Source organism: Cyprinodon variegatus, unplaced genomic scaffold, assembly GCF_000732505.1.
Source record: "Cyprinodon variegatus isolate N-32 unplaced genomic scaffold, C_variegatus-1.0 Scaffold1109, whole genome shotgun sequence".
Lineage (NCBI taxonomy): Eukaryota > Metazoa > Chordata > Actinopteri > Cyprinodontiformes > Cyprinodontidae > Cyprinodon > Cyprinodon variegatus.
The window spans coordinates 145,578-163,371 of NW_015151562.1; the positions used below are offsets into that span (position 1 = coordinate 145,578).

Below are 17,794 nucleotides of genomic sequence, written 5' to 3' on the forward strand. Positions count from 1 at the left end.
CCGGTTTTATCAGCCAACAACACTAAGCCTTAACATTTGTCACCGCGGCGACGAGCCGACATGAATCATAGCAGTTCCTCCGCTAATCATCCACCCTCATGAAAAGACATCAGAGATAAACCTTGACTCTCAGATGATCAATCTGTAAAGAAAACACAATAAATCTACAAGCATTTAAACTAGGACACACAACAACACAGCTTTTTTGATTTTCCACTTCTTTTTAGTTGATTTTTTTCTTTTTTCTGCTGCTTTTATAACTCCACAGTATGAAAAGATGCTAAAGCTACATGCATGTGGAGTGCACAGATGAGCCTTCATAAATAATCATCTTTTTCATGTCATCTTTTGCAAATCCCCCCTCCCTCCTCCTACCCATCCTTTTGCCCCCTCACACTTCTCACCTAGTGTGTTTGGACTTAAAAGGCCAGCTGGAGGGCTGACAAGCGTCAGTCACTTCAGAAAGCTAAAAAGTGTAAGGGGAGATCAGGAATATAGGGAGATGAAAGCTAAAGCTGCAGATGAGGTAGAGCAGGAAGAGGGGTTAAAAGACTCACAGCCAACTAACAGTGGCTGTGCCAATCAAAATAGCTAATAAATATGAAGATTTTTTAATGTAAGCTGTACGTTTGAGATATTACCTTATTTATTGGTAAACTAACACAGTCAACATTATTTTGAGCTTTTATACTCTTTGCAAGAGAATATATCAACTAAGTCTAAAATTGATAGATTTTATCACATAAAACTATAGCAATCAGTATGCACACACTTTTGTCTTGTAGATTTTCTAGATATTCTTATTTCAGATGATGCATCTGTCAAGGTTGGGTGGAAGTTGGTTGAGGATCCAAATGCAGAGTTTAGAAGGCAGAGATAAGTTCCAGCAGATTTATTTTGATAAAGATAGCAATAGAAACACAAGTCTAGGAACAAAAAACAAGAAATCAAAACTAGGAGATGCCAGGCGGGGGAATTCACATGAGGATAGAAGCAATAAGGAGAAACCAGCTCTGAGGAACTGCACAGGAGGTGTATATATGGAGGACAGAACAAAGACTGGGCTAATCAGTTAATAGGGAGCAGGTGTGGATAGAAGTAACTAGAAGGGAGCTAGGGGAAAGGAGACTGGCACAAAGGGCAACACAGAGTAACTGGAAAAAATGCAACACAGGTTAAATATAACACAAAATGGAGAAGAAACCAATGACCAACAAAACAGAATTACATAAATAACTGAAAACTCAAAAAGAAGTTCAAAACTGGAGAACCATGACAGCATCCTCAATGACCTCATTACTCAAAATTGTCAGGGATAGTGAGGGAAAACTGCATTGTTTTGTTCATATTAGTGGTTGCATTTAATTGTGTTTATCAATATTTGGCCTCATTTAATTTGCTTTGTATGTGATTTAGTGAGAAAAGAAAAGATATCTAGAACATGACGCTGAGGATGTTCAGAACCTCTTTTTCATTATCAGTATATTTTCAAATTGGAAGAGGGCAAAACTCTTTAGGATGAGAGGCAGGGGGGTGGTTTTTGCATATCGGTCTGCATTTATTTGTAGCAGCTGATGCATTTTAGAGGTATGTCTGTTAATAATGCAATATCTGAAGAGAGAATTGCAGTTATGATTGTAGCATAGGTTACTTATTATCCACTCTGTCTCTTTATTTGAAGCAATCCTGTGCAGATGTCCTCCTTTCAGTTATTTCTCTTGAAACTGTCCCTTTTTTTTATGACAGTTCCCATATGTTAAGTTGAACAAACAATCTGTCACATCAGGTTAACAAATGTTCTTACATGTCAGTTTCAATCTGTCATCTACAAATTTATAACTCTTCTATTCTTTATCTCAAATATAAATGTGTCGCTTCATTTGAAGCACGGAAATATATTACACATTCATTTCATTTTCTTCACAAGTTCAACAATTTCAGCCACCAGGTTGTTACTAAATGTGTAAAAACAAAAAGCATAAGTGGAACAGAGTCTACAGTTTTTTATTTTCATTACTGAACTTCTCATGCAGTTCATCCAACTTTGCATGTTTTATTTTAAAATATATTAAAGGTGCAGTGCAGTAGGTACTTTTAAAACTACGTTTTACATTTTAGCCAAAGCTGTCACTATGTCCTGACATTAATATATGAGACCAATATGCTGCGGTCCTCCCAGTAGTCTTACTGCCTTTTTTTAATAATACACCTCTCAATGTCAGAAACAACCAATCAAGAGCCAGTAATGTTAATCAGCTTTGTGTATGTGCCGCTGCCGATTAATTTTACTTTACCTAGAATCAGAACTGGAAAAAAGCAAAAGAAACAACAAGTTGCCAAGTAAAAATCTACTTCAGATCAAAGGTGATAATGTCTAATCACCACATGTCACTAAATCAATGAATGTGACCTCTTTTGATGACCACTTAATAATGATTGTAGCAAATGCTGTAACACCATGAGCAAAATTACTGTTACAATGGGGTCTACTCACTGTGAAATTACTCAGATATCAAGTGGAGGCCATTTTAAATTCCCTGAGGCTTTTCAGTTTTTTAATTTGTTAAAAATCAATAATAGAATAAGGTCTCTCTTGCTTATTGCTACATTTGTAATAACCAAATGTTATTACAAACTGTAGTGTAGCCTTAATACAGATAACACTCCTTCAGACATTGGTATTCTTTTCAAAATGATGTTTGTTTGAAATGGGCGTTAATGAGACCTGTTTGAGATTATTTACATGTATTTTAATTTATAGAAAAGGCAGCAATTTGAGTTTGCAATATAGACTCATCGCATTTATTTGCATTAAAATATACATCTTAAAAATAAACATTAAATGTCCCTTAAGAAGTCGTTTAAAACTGTTCTGACTGTTGCAGTCCTACGACCAGCAGGTATAAAAAGATATTACGAGTCCTCACAAGTTGTTAACATGAATGCTTGTGCCCAAGTCTTCTCTTGCTGTTCCTAATCCCCCACAGATTGAGGTCAGTGGGGCTGTTTGAGGATCTTGGTTTGTTTACAATCTTAGCCTTTTAGAAAAAAAAAAGTCTGAGACTGAGTGATTTAGTCTAATTCTTGCAGTGCTTCATCAGTAAGATGTGATTGACTCAACTGACTTGGGGGAGGGGGCGAAATTTCTTTTGAAGAAGTGGGACACAGGGACCTGATGATGTCGATATGCGAGCAACTGTCCACTGTCGCAACATGCCAACCCAGATAGGAGACAAATGCTTCAAGTCAATGAATAGAATCAATCTGCTTGGTTTCTTGTAATAGAAAACTTTTTAACCAATCTATCTGTAGGGTTAGATTGAGTTTACTTTCTAAAGTGCCTTAAGGTGAATTATCCTGCAAACTGGCATTATATGAATAAACTGGACTGCATTTTTTTGTATCTATATAGGTGTATCTGTGGAGGGGAGATGACTCAGTTTAGGCTCCAGGTTGGTGGATACAGTTGTTACAGTAACTATGGACTATTTTCAGCGGCCGCAAAGCATTATGTGGGAGAGTTGCTGTGGCAAAGGCAGGTTGTAGCGTAGGTGTGTTGTTGTGGTAACTGTAGGGCTATTTGAGGCTGCCATTCACTCATTCTTGACTTAAAAGAGACAACTTAACATCCTAACTACGAGCACATCTCACCCTGGCAGAACTAACTACAGAGGATCTGTAGATGGGAGTTTCGGACCGTTTAGTCAACATCAGTCCAGCTATCTTAAAACAGGCCGTAAGACAACCTGATGGACCCACCACTGACATAAAGACAATAATCGATTCATCATGATTAACCGATTAATTGTTTCAGCCCTATTTAGAATCCAACTGTTCATTAAAACAGCTATGTGAAAGATGGGTAAGAGCAGTTTAGAGATGCTAAAATGTGCGATTTACCACCAGGTGTTTTACTCTTCGGATGTATCCAAATTTTAAGTGTCTTTCTCTTGAAGTTAAGCTCTTGCTTGGTAGCCCAACATATTTCATGGAAATAAGGGTAATGTGAGCCTTAATGGAAACAGGGGACAGGAAAAACTTTTGATAAATCCTGTTTCTTCTTCAATTAAGTTATACTTCGTTGGTAAATCTGGGGCACTTATTTGAACATTCAGCAGGACTGAAGCCATGTTCCATATTGACTCGGTAGTTGTACTATCTGGGCTTACAGCAATAGAAATAAAATCAAAACGTCAGTTAGAATTTTGACTACGTAGCAATCCCACTCTTTAAATCCCATAAGCCTAATCCAAAATATCTGATTTAATGAGTGGGTTATAATAGATTCTAACACAATGAAAAGCAACATACAATGTATAACTCTGTTTGTAATTATTCTTGGTCAGGTTGGATTTGAAACCATTCCCAGCACTGAATTTTAAGGTTAATGGAACGGGCATTGAGCTATCCAAAGCTTTGTTTTGGCAGGTTAAGGTTTAACTCCTGTGGAAGATGCGATAGTCTTAAACTCGTCACCTGCGACAAATCTTGCCCTGAGATTGAGGATAAGAATGAACAAGATATTCTTATGTATCTGTAGATAGAAATTTAAGTTGGAAACATATTTTAGACCTGAGAATGTGCAGAAATCCTCTGAAAAACACTTTGAAAATAAATGAAGTGACGGTCGGGCTCCAACTAGCACAACTTATTATCGGAGCTGACTGTGCCTTACCACGCCTGAAAGACCTTTAAAAGGCCTTCGAAACAAAATTCTCCAAGTATAAAAGAATTGTCACCCTTTGAAGACTATGTGTTAAAGGTGAAAATTGATTACCACTGTAGGTAAGATGCAGAGGGCTTAAGGTCACATCATTCAATGTTGCCTTTACCATAATGGACATTGAGGAATGAGCTATAAAAGAGAGGCCATCAGCCAATGACCAGTGGAGCAGAGAGCACCTATAGTCGGCTCTGGTTCAGAAGTTCTGAACAATAGGCTTTGAAGTAACTCGATTCCAGCTTTGATACTGCCAAAGGCTGGATCTGTCCTTCTAAAATATTCCTGTAGAAGAAAACAAGTTTAAAAGCGGATTGGATTGAGTTATCACCGAGATGTTATAGTCATTACTAACAAATGCTCAACCCAAATCGGTGGAAAATGTAAGGCTTTTCAAACAGCACAAACACATACTGGGAATGATTCATATTTTAGTAATTTTTATCCCGCAGCCCACAAATAAATGCACCAACAGGACAGGTTTATGAGTTTTTTATTACTGCCTACGACTTTCATTTGTATCCCTTGAAGCTAGATGGCTTTTGAAACACTCAACTGGAGCAATTTAAAGATCGCTTTCAGTCAGAGCCTATCTTTATTTTCAAAAATGTGGCAAAGTATTGCAGAACACAGTTAGGTCTTGTCTTGACTTAGTTTATGTATCTCCTGAGTGTAGCACCTCATTAGAGTGCAACTCAAACTGGCCCACTTGGTTCTTTTTTACGCTCATTTCCTGCTACTTTTGCTTTATTGTTGTTTGTCTCAGAGTGCCTTGTTAAACCAAAGCAACCAAATGTCAAGCCTCTTCACTCTAGATGCTGTAGGGTTTTTCCTTTCATCCTCTTGTTTTTGTTCTTCCATTTGTTTAATTAGCAGTGGCTGATTCCTGATCTTTCTGTCATTATACCTCACTTTGTTTTTAAAGCTCAGACACACTTTAGAAGATGTAGTTTTATTGTTCTTAACAGTGTAATATCTACATTCAGAGCAGAGTGCAGGTTAATGTTTCTTTCATCTGTAATTAAGGCTAATGTGGTAATTACTACATATCCGCAGTAAATTCATTGTTGGCATATTATTGCAAACTGACACTACCATCTAATCAAGTGCTAATAGTATTATAATAATATGGTGTTAGCTAATTATTGCTTTACTATTATTAAATATTTGCCATTGTTGCCGTCTTAACACTAAACCATTACAGTGATTTGTAGTCTCTTAATTTATCCACATTTGAAAACTGTACTTTTGAGTTAAACTTGACGCCAAATATTATTATTATTTCTAAAGAGGGTATATGTTTAAAGATTATCAGCAGTTGATTTCTTAAAGAAGATAACCCACATTAGATTAGTACAGGTTTCAGTTTTAATCTGTTTTTGGGATAGTATTTTTTTCAGCTCATCCAAGAAAGGCAAAGAGAGTACAGTGGAGCTCTACCGTTACAAAATGGACTGCAGTTTTACAGATACAGCAATCAGATATTTTGTGGACCTATTTTAAATCCCTAACTGTTGTAAGTATCTGTAATACCGGTTTCTTTTAAAGAAATTACTTATAAGACACACCAATGATCATAATATAGCTAGCGTCACAAAATAAGCAGTAATTGTAAAATATGAACCCTTTTTAAAACAGTTTTTGCTCTTTTTTTAATTCAACCTTCCCTTTCTTCTGCTGCAAGTCTACTGAAGACTTGATGTGGGTTTACTGATTTCTTACTGAAAAGAGATCTGATTTTCAGACTGATCAGTCACTGATTATGAATGGATCAAGCTGAAAATCCAAGCCCATTCTAATCAACATCCAACCTCTGCCTGATTATTTACTTTAAACTATTTTTGCATTTTGTTGCATCTTTATCATGAGTATATTTTTCACCTTTTGTGCAAAAATTTCAACACCTCTTCTTATGTCTTGCACTGGTTTTGGTCAAAAATGTAATAATGCTGCTTGAGCATGCAGATTATTAATGGTGACAGTTGGCCAGTAGCCATATAGCTCTGTAAAAACACTGAACTTGTTGAAAACACAGTGTATTATGACTTTCTGGTTGCAAAGATTTACTCCTGATCATATCACTCCCCTATAATATCCAGCTTATGTATTCTAAATTGAATACATTTAATTCCCTAAATGCATTATTCCTGTCCTTTTTGTAATGTATTGTGCCCTGCTGACGTTTTGACCTTTCAAGAATTCAGCTCTAAATAAGGTATTAAACTCTAGCGTCTTAATTCCTGTCTGAAATCCTCCTTTTCCATCTTCCACGCTCACATAGATATACAGCACTGTGGCTCCCTGGTACAAGTCCAAAAATACTCGCTCAGCTAAACGTGTTTCTTTAAAAAGCTTTACATGTTTATTTCTGTCGTTCTGCTGAGCGATTCCAGCCTTCTTAAATTCTCACATCTTGATGTCTCTCTTCCTTTCTTGCACCTGAGTGTCTCTCTCTCTCATCTCTTCTGTTTAAGCCATCTGGCTTTTTTTCTATACCCCCCTCCCTTATTTCTACTGCGCTGAATCTATTATAAGTCAGTTTTATCTTTATGCAATTATTTTTAGTTCATGTGGTATTCATGCAAATGTTTTAGATGTTTTGGAATGAATCTTAGGTTTTCTTAGTTTTATCAATCAATATTGTATATAATCACTGAAAGCAGTGTTAGGAACATCCCTAGAGGTATCTGGCTGAGCAAGATAGAGAAAAAAGCTATCAGTGCACAGTGTTATGTGAAAGTCATTTATGGATGCGAAAATAGAGGGCGGCCACATTTGAACAATAGACTGTTATCATTAACACCTTTTCCTTACACCTTCCTCTCATTATGAATCTATTTGTCACTTAAAGCTACATGGGTGTTTATTTTCTCAATACCATAATGGTATGATAAACCAAAAATGGTATTTAAACACTGTATTTGAAATACAGCAGAGGTACAGATACAGGGCCTTGCACATTTTAAAAGCAAATATATGAAGTTTGGATTGGAACCTGGATTTCTCTGAGGCCATTCAATATGCTTTCTGTTAAACCATATAATTGTAGCTCCAGCTGTACGACAAGGTCGTTTCTCTGCTGAAAGATATACCTTCCATGTCTTGTGCTTCGTTTCCTTCTATCAAAAAACATTATCTTTTTTTGATAATTTTTTTCTTATGCCTTTCTTCTTCTCCTGTCTTCCATAAATACCATATTTGTTGAGTTCATGACAAATGGTTTTACTAAGTTGCCATATCCACAGTTAATTCTACCTGAGCTTTTGATCTCTGTCAGCCATACTTGGTACAGGCTTCTTGGCTGCTTCTCCAATAAGGATCTCCTCGCCCCGCCTTTCAGTTAGATGGAAAGCTATGTCTTTGTGGGTTTGAAGTTGGGCCATAACTTTGGATGAAAGCTTAAACATTGATTCTGTTAGCTAACCATGCTTTATTATCAAGCCCATCCACACAACAGGCTTAACTTGGAAGGCAATCTGACTTTGCTCAGTGTTTTCTGAAGACGTTTCAAAAACTCTCTGGGAGTCTTTGTCAATTCTGTCGCCTCACACCAGAGTGACCCGGATGACTGAGAATTTAAACACAGGCACATCAAGCCTATATTTATAAATTCCTATTAAAACAACTTATCAGTTTCTTCACTTTATAAATGTGTACTGTTTTTTGAAGGTCTATCTCATAAAATTCAAGTGACCATAAAGTCACACAGGTATAGAGATACTGTTATAAGGTACTAAATGTTAAGCTGGGTAAGCACAACTTTGGTGATAAGTGTTTACAGTTGTGATGGTAATAATAACTTTCATATTTGTTTTCTTTTTTCAGTCATCCCTGACTCGTTGACAGTAACGGCACCTCCCCAGACTTTGTCCAAAGTGGAGGGTGACACCTTACAGCTCAACTGTGAGGTGTCTAGGACCACAATGCAACACACCCACCTGTCGGTTGGCTGGTTTCTCCGATCCCCTGAAGATACAGCTGCCTCACCTCAGGAGCTGGTCACTCTGTCCAGGGACTTTGTCCTGCGCTCTGGAGCACATTATAGGCAGAGGATTGCAGCGGGGGATCTCAGGCTGGATAAAACCAGTGCCACATCCTACCGGTTGACCATTCACAAGCTTCAGCCAGTAGACCAGGGATTGCTCTACTGTCAGGCTGTTGAATGGATCCAGGATCCAGACGGAAGCTGGTTTGCGATGATCCGCAAGCAGAGTGAAAAAACACAACTTCGCATACAGCCCACTGGTGAGTGAACATTTAAACCTCGTAATATGGTCAAGTTCATGACAAATGACAAATCAAACGAATTGCATTGTTTTTATTTACAAAGGTGGGTGCTTTGATGCATTTTAGAAAATGTTTCCACTTGTTCAGGTGCACTCCAGATAATGACTCAGACTGTGTGAACTGAGACACATTAAATCAGAGTGCAGCAATTTCTTGGGAACAATCAATACACTTTTTCACTTTCTTATTCATAAATAGGGAGCTGAATCAAATAACTAAATGGCAATAGAAAAATGTTTTATTTGTGGTAGTGGTTTTCTTGTTGGTCTTTTACTATAAGAGGAAAACATTAATTCCAAATGAGCAGTGATGAAAGGATTCCTTTAGTTTCCAAACAAAACAGACACTTTACATAAATTACTTAACTATGCACATAAAAGAAGCATTCAAGGTCCCAAACCTCTTTTCACAGTTTACCTTGCATATAGCTTACATTTAGATGAGAATATTTAAGGTAAAATTCTAATTTTGGAGATTACAGACTAAATCTTTGGAGAGAAATAAAGGTGAACGTTTTTGCCAAAACCATACTTTTTAATGTGTGCTCTGTTGTGAAATGCAAAGGCTGATAATTAACACTTGTAAAGTTTCTTTAGTTTATTTCATAGTCCTTATACTTTTTTTACTAATTAAATTCACTGAAAGAGATTTCTTTGTTGCATTCAAAGTTCTCTGGGGAAAAAAAGTCCCACAAAAGACCCAATTATCCCCTTATATTTATATTAATTTGAGAAATTTATTCAGAGCAGAAATCCAATTCCTTTTTTTTAACAAAAGCATATTAGTCAAAATATTTTACAAAACACATTTGTAACAAATGAAATTCTTAAATTGATTACAGATTAATTGTAATCACACAGAAAAACTACAGTATTAAACCATTCGTCATTAAACTAATATCCTGTGAATCAGCTAAATATTTATGGATGGAGAGAATAGAAGCACTGAAGAACAGAAAAATACCCTTTTATTGGATTTTAAAACTGATTCTGTGTCACTAAAAGTTTATATTTTAAAAATGTTAAGAAAATTGACATTTTTAAAAACCTTTTTCTGTTTATACTTGTCTCTCTCCGAAGTAAAGCTTACTTATGTGTTTCTAAAATGTCTCTGTAAGTTCTTAGATTGATATTTGCTACAGACCTGCACAGGGCCATTTTAAAATATATTAATGCATTTTAAGGAACATGTAGCATTCACATTTTAAAGCGGGGCCCATAGATTCAATAGTTAGGTCGGGAGTTAGATCCATAGTAAAAGTTTTTTAATTTAGTTTTGCTAAATGCACCTGGCTTATGCTCTTGGCTTAACTGGGTTATTGTAAAAGATGCTTCATAACCAGCCTCTCACCATTTTAGCAGTGTATGAGCATGAAAAGAACACCATTGCAACCATTGCTTCCTGAACAAATGTACAATGCACAAAGACACTAACACGGGGATAATGAAAAACTGGGCATTTAACCACCAACTCCAATCAGTCAACAGTTATCCCCTTCCATCTTGTGGTTCACATCCACACATTAGAGAGAAGCGTTTCTGTGGGAACCAAAGAGAAAAATAGGTTATCACATCAGTCTAGATCCCCTCTGTCCTTTTGATAGACACACACGCCTGCATGTGGGCTGGGTTCCTCTGATTGCTGATCAGTATCTCACGCTAAGCTCATTAGCTTACTAAAAAGGGCTTAACTAAACCTCTACAGGCTCCCCACTTTGTATTTGTGTCTGTTTGATGGGCAATATTACAACCAAATCCAAGAATATATTTAAATGTCTCCAAACAGTATGTGTGTTTGACATGGGAGACTCGTGTTTTACAAATAAACAAATGTCCCCAGGCAGCGCATGGTTCAAATTTCAGAATTGCAAATGATTTTCTTCTAAAATCAGTAAGACACTGTACAAAATCTGTAAGAAGAGAATAAATAAAAAGTATGTAGAAAAAGGAAATGGACCAAAAGGAGACTCAGAAGGTGAAGGATGGTAGTAAGTTGGGAGAGTTTTCAGCAGTGTGTGATTTAAGCATGTGGGAAAATTAGATCTCTTTTCTTTGGGGCCTGTGTGAGCTCTGAGGTTAGGTGCAGGGATAGGAGACAGTCTTCTTATTGTCAGCAGGTTTATATAAGCTATGTCCTATTTAGCCTCCATGTACATCTTTAAATGTATGATATTTGCTTTGTGATTGTAAACAAGTTAATGTTTGTAAAAAATCAAACACTTAATGTTTAGCGGAAGTTAAAAACCACTGTCAGGTAAATCCTAAGGCTTGCTGTGCTAGAGCTTTATGTTCTTGGTAAGTTAGGAAGTTAAATTCCATGTTACCCTATTTTCTGGACTATAAGTCGCTATTTTTCTCCCATGCATTGAACCACACGGTTACAAAGGCGTGGCATTTCTGTGGACCTTTCATCACCGGCGGGGGGTTGAGGTAAAAGTTGGAAATCAAAAATGATGAAGCTAATTTTCATTTAATTTTCATTTTTATTTTCATTTTCATTAGACTGCTGAATGTTGTGTAAAATGGGTTATTTTATTTATATATATCTAAAAAAAAATTTAGAATTGTAAATATACAATCATATGTTTATATTACTATTTTTCCCTTTAATGTATTTATTACTGTTTTTAAGGCTGTTTTAAATGAAATTTCTTTTTGTTTACAATCGTGTATACAAAATGACAAAATAAATCCAAGTCTAAGTCATTTAGCAGAAGCACATGCTAGCAGCAGACATTTCGGAGAACAAATGCCCCGAATTTACACATTTGTTGACATTTATCTGCTGATTTAAAGCGGTCAAATCAATGAAGAATGTGTGCAACTCCTGCAGAGCTGAAATAAAGAGCTAACCGCAGCATTCTTCTTCATTCCTACTTTAGGGGTGAAATGTAGAGCTCCCCCTACAGGTTTGGTGGGGGACAGTTGAGTAGATATCAGCAGCTTATAGCCCAGTGCGGCCAATATATGTAGGTTTCAAGTGTTGAAAAAAAAAACAGTGGGGGCGGCTTATAGTAAGGTACACCCTGTGCTCATCCAATAGTAGAGAATTGCAATTAAGACCAATTTAGCTGCAGGGGTACCTAGAGAGACACAGCAATCACATGTGCATATTCTAAGCAGAAGGCATGAGGTCAGAATTCATACCAAGCACTAATGCAAAACAACAATGCTAAAAACTACTCCATTATGCAGCATATCCACTTCTTAATCAAATGGATCCTAGCAGAATACAAACTCTTAAGAAAAGGACGTACGTTTAAGCAACATTACACTGTATCTAACAGCCATAACCCCATAGGGTTCTGTGATAACAGCACATTCATTTTGGAGTTCTCGGTTACAAGATGTTGGCAGCAAAAGAGTCTGAGATGATTTAGAGAGGGATTGTTTAGGGGAAAAATGAAAAAGGTCAAAAGAACATGGTTGGGTGGGTGGCACTGGAGTATGTCTCATTAGATAATCATCTGAACAGGCTCTCAATCTCCTCATGGACTAGAAGGACACGTAACAAAAGCAGCTTCATAACTTTTTGCTCCGCATAGATCTTATCAAGCACTTCAGACTTTCTGTAATGTATTCCATGCACATAAAGAGACAATGTGCTTCTGAGAAAAGGCCAAAGATTCGGGTGATAAACTGCTTTGCCTTTTGCTTTGGTGAGTGTCTCACGCCAGCAAATCACTTTAAAGTAGAAATCGTTTTGCCTTTGTCCATTAAGCACCGATCCGCTGTTGCCTGACGCAACTCGATGGTGCCCTAGATAGCACAACATGTATGAGAACAAGCGGCTGAAGTGAGATATTCCATAAAACTTGAGATTAGCTCATGCTACTATGGGGAGAAGACAAAGGCAATGAAAAGCTCAACCCCCAACACCCTTTGTCACTCTGTCTTTCTTATAATCTATAATTGATGCCTTTATTGTTGCATGACAAAGAGAATAAGCAGCTGCTCGGCAGTATGCAGCTGTATACCCAAGTGCTTAAACTTTGGTATGTGTGTATATTTCCTTTCCACTTGTTTTGGTGTGTCTATCACATTACGAGGGTGCCGCTTGCATGCCTTAAGGCTAAAGTTGCCTGTTTTATGTTTTACCTGTTTTAAGGGGGATATTTGACAGAGTGTGTGCGATAAGAAATAGACAGGGAGACAGCAGCTCCTCCATTAGGCTTCTATTATAAAAGATGGAGTGGATCTCAAGACAGCCTCATCACTAGCTAATCACCCACAGCCACCATTAGGGAGAGAAGTAACAGACAGAATCCTAATGCATCTTTCACTTTATCTTTCCTTCTCCTGTCTCTCACCCTGCTCCCTTCTTAAATCCTATCCAACCAAATGAAATTTACATTTTTCTTTTACTTTTCTGTTTATTTACTTTTTCTTTACCTTCATCTAAACAACAACATATTGAAAATGAGGAATACCTCACCAGAACTGCAGCCTATCCTCTGTCACATTACTGTAAATTCAGCCAGGTCTTAAAGCACTTTGGAGAGTTTTAATGATGTTTGGTTCACCTGCCAATCAGTTACATTGATCTAATTCAAATATCCTCAAAACATAATTTACTGATCTCGTAGCCATAGATTATCCTTTTTTTTTTTATCTATTCACTGTTCTTCTTTCCTCTTGCATTTTACTTATGCATATTTAGTGCTACGTTTACCTACTTCATTGAGAGTCCCAGAGTCAAACTTATCATATTGTAAATTAATCTCCAAGAATTTCAATAAATAAAAGTCAACTAGCTCTATTAGAATAGATAATGCCCAGGGTGCCATTGAACTGAAATCTTTACATGTCCTTTCCCAGGGATTTTTTTTCTTCCATTCATATATCTAAAAGGAAACATAAATGAAAGAGAGAAGTTATTATTTGTCTTCATTTTGAAACCTGAGTAAAGAGTTGACTTTGAACCATCGTAGTTAAAATCCTTAACTTTCTTTCTTTAAGAAAGAAAATGAAGAAATTAAAGATCAAAGAACATGTTATTTCTTTAACTAAAGAGTTTTCCTTTATCCATTTTTATATTATACTTAAAACCCTTAATTTTTTTTCTTTAAAACACCTAAAAGCAAAAATGTGTATTTTCAAATATGTTACAAAAACAGAAACAAAACAGGCAAACTATGGAATAGATTAAACTGGGATGGATTGCATAGAACAGAGGTCTTCAACAGTTGGTCCACGACCCCTAGGGGTCCACGGAGGTACTGCTTGGGGGTCGCAAAAGTTTTGGTCGATTAGACTTTTTTTTATACACTGTAGTAAACAGATAAATGGAGGCAGAAGATGTCTTTCAGTCATCAATGCACACATTCAGCGACACACAGGAGCTCTTTCAAAGCTGGCCACCGTTTCATTCACAACACCTCTCCCATCAACCAGGAATTAGAATCAGAAATACTTAAAAATCCCAGGGAGAAATTACTTTTGTTACATTACTCCACCTGTAAGAGAGTGACTATAGGAATAGTTTGATATAACACAATTTCATACTATATATATAAAATTAGGAGGTCCCTGCTCCATCTCGCCATCAGTTTGGGGGTCCTTAGCCTAGAAAACGTTGAAGACCCCTGGCATAGAACATTCAGCAGTCTTGATCAGTTTGTCTCTGCTGTGCTATGTAAATTAGTATTTTCCTCCTATTTATGCTTTTACATCTGTTGCTTTTGAACCAGAGCAGACTTTGAAATTGTCCACATGAATATTTTTTCTAAAACACCGTTTATAACGTACTGTATATCATTAAAATGAGGGTGGTCACATGAGGGAGTTGCTAGCTGATTAAATGAAAAATATTGTAAGAAATAAAAGTGAGTGGATGGTCACAGACACAAACAAGAACAAAAATACCAATGTGCCTAATTTGTGGAAGTGTTGGCTTATCAGTGTTAACTCTAATTGTTCACTTAAACTGTGTAGGAGGGTGGAACAAAGCAGCGAGCTAAAAGTCTAAGCTACATTTAATTAGACATTTTATTGTTTAATTCTGGTTGTGAATTATGGCAAATGGTTGTAAAGATTTTTATGAATATTCTTTTTAGATCAATGCACTTAATGACCTCAACCTTACATAGTTTTTTCCCTTTAGCTATGAATAATTCTTTTTCCTCCACACCCCCTCTTTTGCTCTTGCCTTCATCTGTTTAGTTCAGCTGATGCCTGTTATAAAATAATTATCTGATTTTAGACATCAGAAGCTAATTTTTAGGATATTCACTCTTACAATATTTATTTTTTGTCTGCTTTCTTAGATTTAAATACATTTTTAAGCCTAACTGACTGTTGCCTCCCTCTTTCTCTTCCTTCCATTCAGATCGAGACTTCAGCATCCAGGTGAGCACGGAGCGGCGGTCCTTCGTGGCCGGTGAGCCGCTGGAGCTTCGCTGCACCATCGATGCTCAGAATGTCCCTGAGCGATTCTTCTCGGTGTCGTGGGTCTTCAGCAGCTCATCGGTGGCCATGGTGGGCCCCAATGCCGTGCCTGTCCTGGGCACTGGATACATCGACCGCGAGGCAAATGGACTCATGACCGTGCGTAAAGAAAGTCCCAATGTGCACCTTCTGAAGCTGCATCGCTTGCGTGTAAATGACACAGGGAAGTACATCTGTCGCGTTACGGAGCGAGAAAAGACACCAACGGGGGATTTCATTGACCGCAGCAAGAGGTCACGCAATGTCCAGATCACAGTTCAGCCATTCAGTAAGTAATGAATCCACCACAAAATGTCCCTCTCACTTCTTAAGACTCATCTATTCCTTCACTTACTCTACAATCAGTCTTGAGTTGGAGAAAAAGGATAATGGTGCTTTTATTTCTGATGTGTATTCTTGAGTGGATTGTTAAAGATTGGTAATGTAGCTCTGTGGTCCTTCCCCATTTGCTTTGCTTTGTGAGAGGAGAGTAACACTATAGGCTGATAATGGAAAGTAGCACAGGCAGACTAAAAAGAGCTAACAGCCATGAAATGAAAGTATGGAGAAAGAAAAGCAGAGAAAGGCGTTAGGCTCTTGAGGGCCATGTAAGTGGCTCCCCTGGCTAAATTAATGTGTTCTGCTGGAGCAGACCTCTTCAGCTGGCTGAAGCAGGGTTACCCACTGGGGTTGTGTCAGGGTTGTTGCTCACTGATTCAAAGGTACAGTCAAACCTTTAAAACTTTGGTCATGATTCTGTTAACTGCCCCTGAGACTTTTCCTTCTTTTAATCTTGCAGGGGGAATATGCTGCCACCTTCTTTTCTTACTCTACTTCTATGTCCCCAAGGACAGGAACAGTTGATATGCAGCCAGCTGCTACAAGGATAATAAAGACTTAGTAGTATCCCCTACAAACCAGTCAGTGTTACCTTATTTTTTGCTGCTGCACATCCTGCTAAATTAGTGGATAGAAAAACAATGGTGTGCAGCTTGCAGTAGCTCCCAACGGAATATCTATTCAAGGAAGGTTTATCTTTTTCAATAAAAGACCCTAATTTTCTATAAAGGATTTATTTATTTTTATGTAACTTACTCAAGCTAATATCCATTGCTGTTGGGAGAGGGTTTTGCTGAAAATTGTCTGTTTCTTTATTGATTTATTTATCTTAACTTTATACAATTTTGCTTTTGCCTCCACGCTCTAATTGGTTTAAAAGGTGTCAAGTTCGTAATAGGTTGCAGCAGGGGTTACAGCTGATGAGTGGGATGAAGACTGAGGTGACGGCACAAGAAAAAAACAGCTGTAAACACCTCTGATAAATCAGAGCTGATGGATAAGTTTACATTTGCAATGGAAAGGCAAGGGTTAGCTCCACTGCCAAACTAAATCAGTTTCACACTGATGGGAAAGGAAGGTTTGAAGCTAAATGAAAAAAATATATATGCACTGTGCAAACAGAGGTTAGTTGAGAGCACATCATATTCAAAGTACATAAAGTTTTTAAGAAATAAAATGGTGAAAAACAAAGCAGAAGATGTCTAAATCCAAATGTCTGAAAACTGTAGAGAGGTGTGTAGAATAGTAAGTAAAGAGACATATCTATTGGCAATTAACTTACCTTTGAAGTTGGAACTTGGATCTGGGACATCAAACCCAGTTTAACTAGATTTAGTCGGTGGTTGGAAAACTGGCGGTCTGCATTATTTGCTACTGTATGCTTGGTGATAAACTAGGTGTCACCAAAACAAGCAAACAGCAGTATGTTTCTCTATATTTTGTTTATTTGAACAATAAAGCAGCATCTTTATGTTTTGAGGTTTAAGTGTAATTAATCCATCTATTTCTTATACCCACTTAATCCTTGCATAATGGCAGCTGGGCTTGTTAAAATCTACTGCTATGAGGAAGTGTGAAACACAAACCAACAACCATGCATGCCTATTTGCATCAGAAAAGCAAATCCATAGATTATTACTGAGGCTAATACTCTTTTTATACACATTGCTGTAATTTTGGATTTTAATATCAGGGTTGGTTAGAAATCCCTGAAACAAAATCTTTAGACCAAGTGCACAATATCTATTACAAGTAATGGATGGGAAGAACAACACAATACAAACTAAAAAAAGTTTAAAACCGTTCTCTCTTTAATGCATCAGACAGAATTATGGTTCTGGTGTTACTAGTCACTGAAGTAGTCTTGTAAAAATTGGTTAAAAATCACTTATCTAGGCAATTAAAATATGATGCACAGACCATTGATATTGATACTTGGGCGAAACTACTGGTTAGCTGATTGGCCTATGTTGGTGATAGACGGGCCAAATAAACCAATCAGATCAACGAAGCATATGACGTA

The 17,794-nt window shown here is 37.1% G+C and overlaps 1 protein-coding gene across 1 annotated transcript in view; it reads left to right on the plus strand.

Moving 5' to 3' along the window:
* LOC107101531 (immunoglobulin superfamily member 3-like) overlaps nucleotides 1-17,794 on the plus strand; it is a 116,191-nt gene that overhangs the window by 60,125 nt on the left and 38,272 nt on the right. The window contains exons 3-4 of the mRNA XM_015400479.1: nucleotides 8,546-8,965; nucleotides 15,335-15,721. Of these exons, the coding sequence (XP_015255965.1) occupies nucleotides 8,546-8,965; nucleotides 15,335-15,721 (807 nt within the window). The remainder of the gene's footprint in view (nucleotides 1-8,545; nucleotides 8,966-15,334; nucleotides 15,722-17,794) is intronic.